This window comes from Cyprinodon variegatus, unplaced genomic scaffold (assembly GCF_000732505.1).
Source record: "Cyprinodon variegatus isolate N-32 unplaced genomic scaffold, C_variegatus-1.0 Scaffold181, whole genome shotgun sequence".
Lineage (NCBI taxonomy): Eukaryota > Metazoa > Chordata > Actinopteri > Cyprinodontiformes > Cyprinodontidae > Cyprinodon > Cyprinodon variegatus.
This window is the reverse complement of record NW_015150634.1, coordinates 1,076,117-1,078,552: the sequence shown is the minus strand read 5'-3', so window position 1 is coordinate 1,078,552 and position 2,436 is coordinate 1,076,117. Positions and strand designations below refer to the sequence as shown.

General features: G+C 33.3%; 1 protein-coding gene across 1 annotated transcript in view; it reads left to right on the top strand.

Annotated features, from left to right (window-relative positions):
* LOC107087355 (interleukin-1 receptor-like 1) overlaps nt 1–2,186 on the top strand; it is a 36,902-nt gene extending 34,716 nt beyond the window's left edge. The window contains exons 10-11 of the mRNA XM_015378893.1: nt 173–324; nt 609–2,186. Coding sequence (XP_015234379.1) covers nt 173–324; nt 609–857 — 401 coding nt within the window. The 3' untranslated portion in view covers nt 858–2,186. The remainder of the gene's footprint in view (nt 1–172; nt 325–608) is intronic.
* The last annotated feature ends 250 nt before the right edge of the window (nt 2,187–2,436 follow it).

Below are 2,436 nucleotides of genomic sequence, written 5' to 3'. Positions count from 1 at the left end.
AACTGTAAAGTGCCTTGAGATGACTTGTGTTGTGAATTGGCGCTATATAAATAAACTGAATTGAATTAAATTGAATTATGTAAATTTGAATGGTTAACATACAGGAAAAAACATCTTATGTGAGACAATTAGTCCACATCACCAAATTAAATGCACAAGACCTAAAATAATTTTTCTGATCAAACAGATCGTTTGAAGATGGTGGAGAGCTACATTGAACAAAGCAGGAGGTTGATTGTCATCTTAACCCCAAAATCAGGATCTGAGGTGATCAAAAATCCAGCCTCAGACCAAACCTTGGTCATTGGAGGATTCGACTGGCAGGTAGTACTCTGCGTTTAAGAGGTCATTTTGTTTAGGGTTGTTGTTTTTTTCAGTAAATCCAGTTGAAACATTTGCTTTTCTGAGCCAAATCAAAGTATCAATAAAAATAAAGCATAAAATAGCAACAGTTCCCTCAGAAGTTGTTTAAAACACAAAGCAACTATTTGATTTTCAGAGGCTACTGGTCAGTTTTGCTTCCAGCAGATCTTAAACAACAACAACAAAAAATATATGAGTAAATAAGTTTAAACCTGGTGAAGTTAATGTTAAAAAATATTTTCCAGGTTGGGCTCCACCATGCACTGGTGCAGAGGGAGATAAGTGTGATTCTTATTCAACTTGGGGAGACTGGGCCGCAAGGATACAGGCATCTTCCTCCAGGCCTGCAGCATCTTATCCGTAAGAGCGCCCCCATCAGGTGGCCAGAGGGTTCACGGAAAGCTCTTAAATGGAACTCGCACTTCTGGAAAAGAGTCCGATACATGATGCCAGCTAGACCTGCAAAAAAAATGGGTTTATCTGCTGTAATCTGAAGCTGCTGAACTTCAAAATGCGCTTCAGAAAAAAAAAAATTAAATGTCAACTTTTTATCAAATGTATAAAGATAAAAGATTTCATTCTTCAAGTCTTTCATGTGAAGTCAACATTAATTCTTCATTACACACTGCAAGCAGAAGAAAAAGGGCGTAACATATTCAATCATTTAGGTTCAGTCTTTGTTGGTTGGGTTTTGATTAATTTTATTCAAATGGACCAGCGCATATTAAAGTGCTATATTTTTGTAAATATATCAGATCTCACAAAATGCTCATTTCTATCCCTATGCTTGCATTTTCCTAAATATGCTGCAAATACCAAAAGTGCTGAGAAAACAAAAATTTGACTTAAAAACAAATGCAAAAGGAAAATGCCTCATAAAAGAATTCTATAATCACAGAAAATTAAATGTAGCAAAATTGCTGCAATTACATAAACACAGTGCAAAAACAGAGCCTGCTGCAAATACATAAATGCAGATAGAAAGTGCTGCAAGTAGAAATTTAACAAAAGTACTTAAATTCTTCACATGCATTATGTCACAAATGAAAGTTTGTATAGCTTACATTTTATAATTTTTTTAGATGGCTGTAACCCAGATTTAATCACTCATGTGTTGTTGTTTTTTTTTTGTCATATACTGATGTCTGGAAAGCTTAAGGTTTTTCAGATTCAGCACAGTAATCAGAATAGCATCCTTACTGTTGACCCATGGAAGGAGGAGGTCTACAGTAAGTGTTTAAAAAAGGTAAACCTAGAATTAGCCTGCCTACGGGATATGTTTGTGTTTGCAGGTCCTATTTTTTGTCTGTAAGCAAAATGTTTACCTTTAAAGTACTATATACCTCTATACTATATAATGGATATTTCTGTAGAAGTCTGAAGGCATAAAAAGGCTCATTAGCTTTTTCAAGGATTGTAAATATTTTTGATATTAAAAGATTTTTCAACTGTATTTTTTTCATTATTCACATAAGTAAATGTTTTAAAGACTGTTTTATTGTACATGAAAAGACTTAGAGTTTAATTTTTTTATTTTGTACCGGTACACACAGAGTGTATACAAAAAGAAATTAAGTTCAGCTCTTGTACATTTTCATTTTTTAAAGTGCAGCAGTGATAAAAGGTAAGAAGCAGTGATAATGTAAACATATGACTGTATTTTAGTTACAGTTTCCAACATTCAGGGGTTTTTTTTGTTTCTGTTTTTTTATAACCCAATTTAAAAAGCTACTAGCATATGAAAAGCTTCTTAAAGTAGTGTATGTTTTTCTTTACAAAAAAATGTGTACATTAAAATTAATGTGTTAAATAAAGCTATGCGTTTACACCTTGAAACTCTCTCTGGTTCTTTTCCTGAGAACATATCACTTGAAACAAACTTATTAAATAACACTTCATAATATAGATGTAATAAATAAGCATGAAACAGGACAACAAATTTTGATAGAAACTAATCTTACTCAGTTGAGAGAAGTTGCTTAGTGTTACATAAGCATAAGCACTGGACATTCCTGTTGTCAGCATGCCAATTGCACACTCCCTCAAATCTTTCTACATCTGTGGCATTGTGCT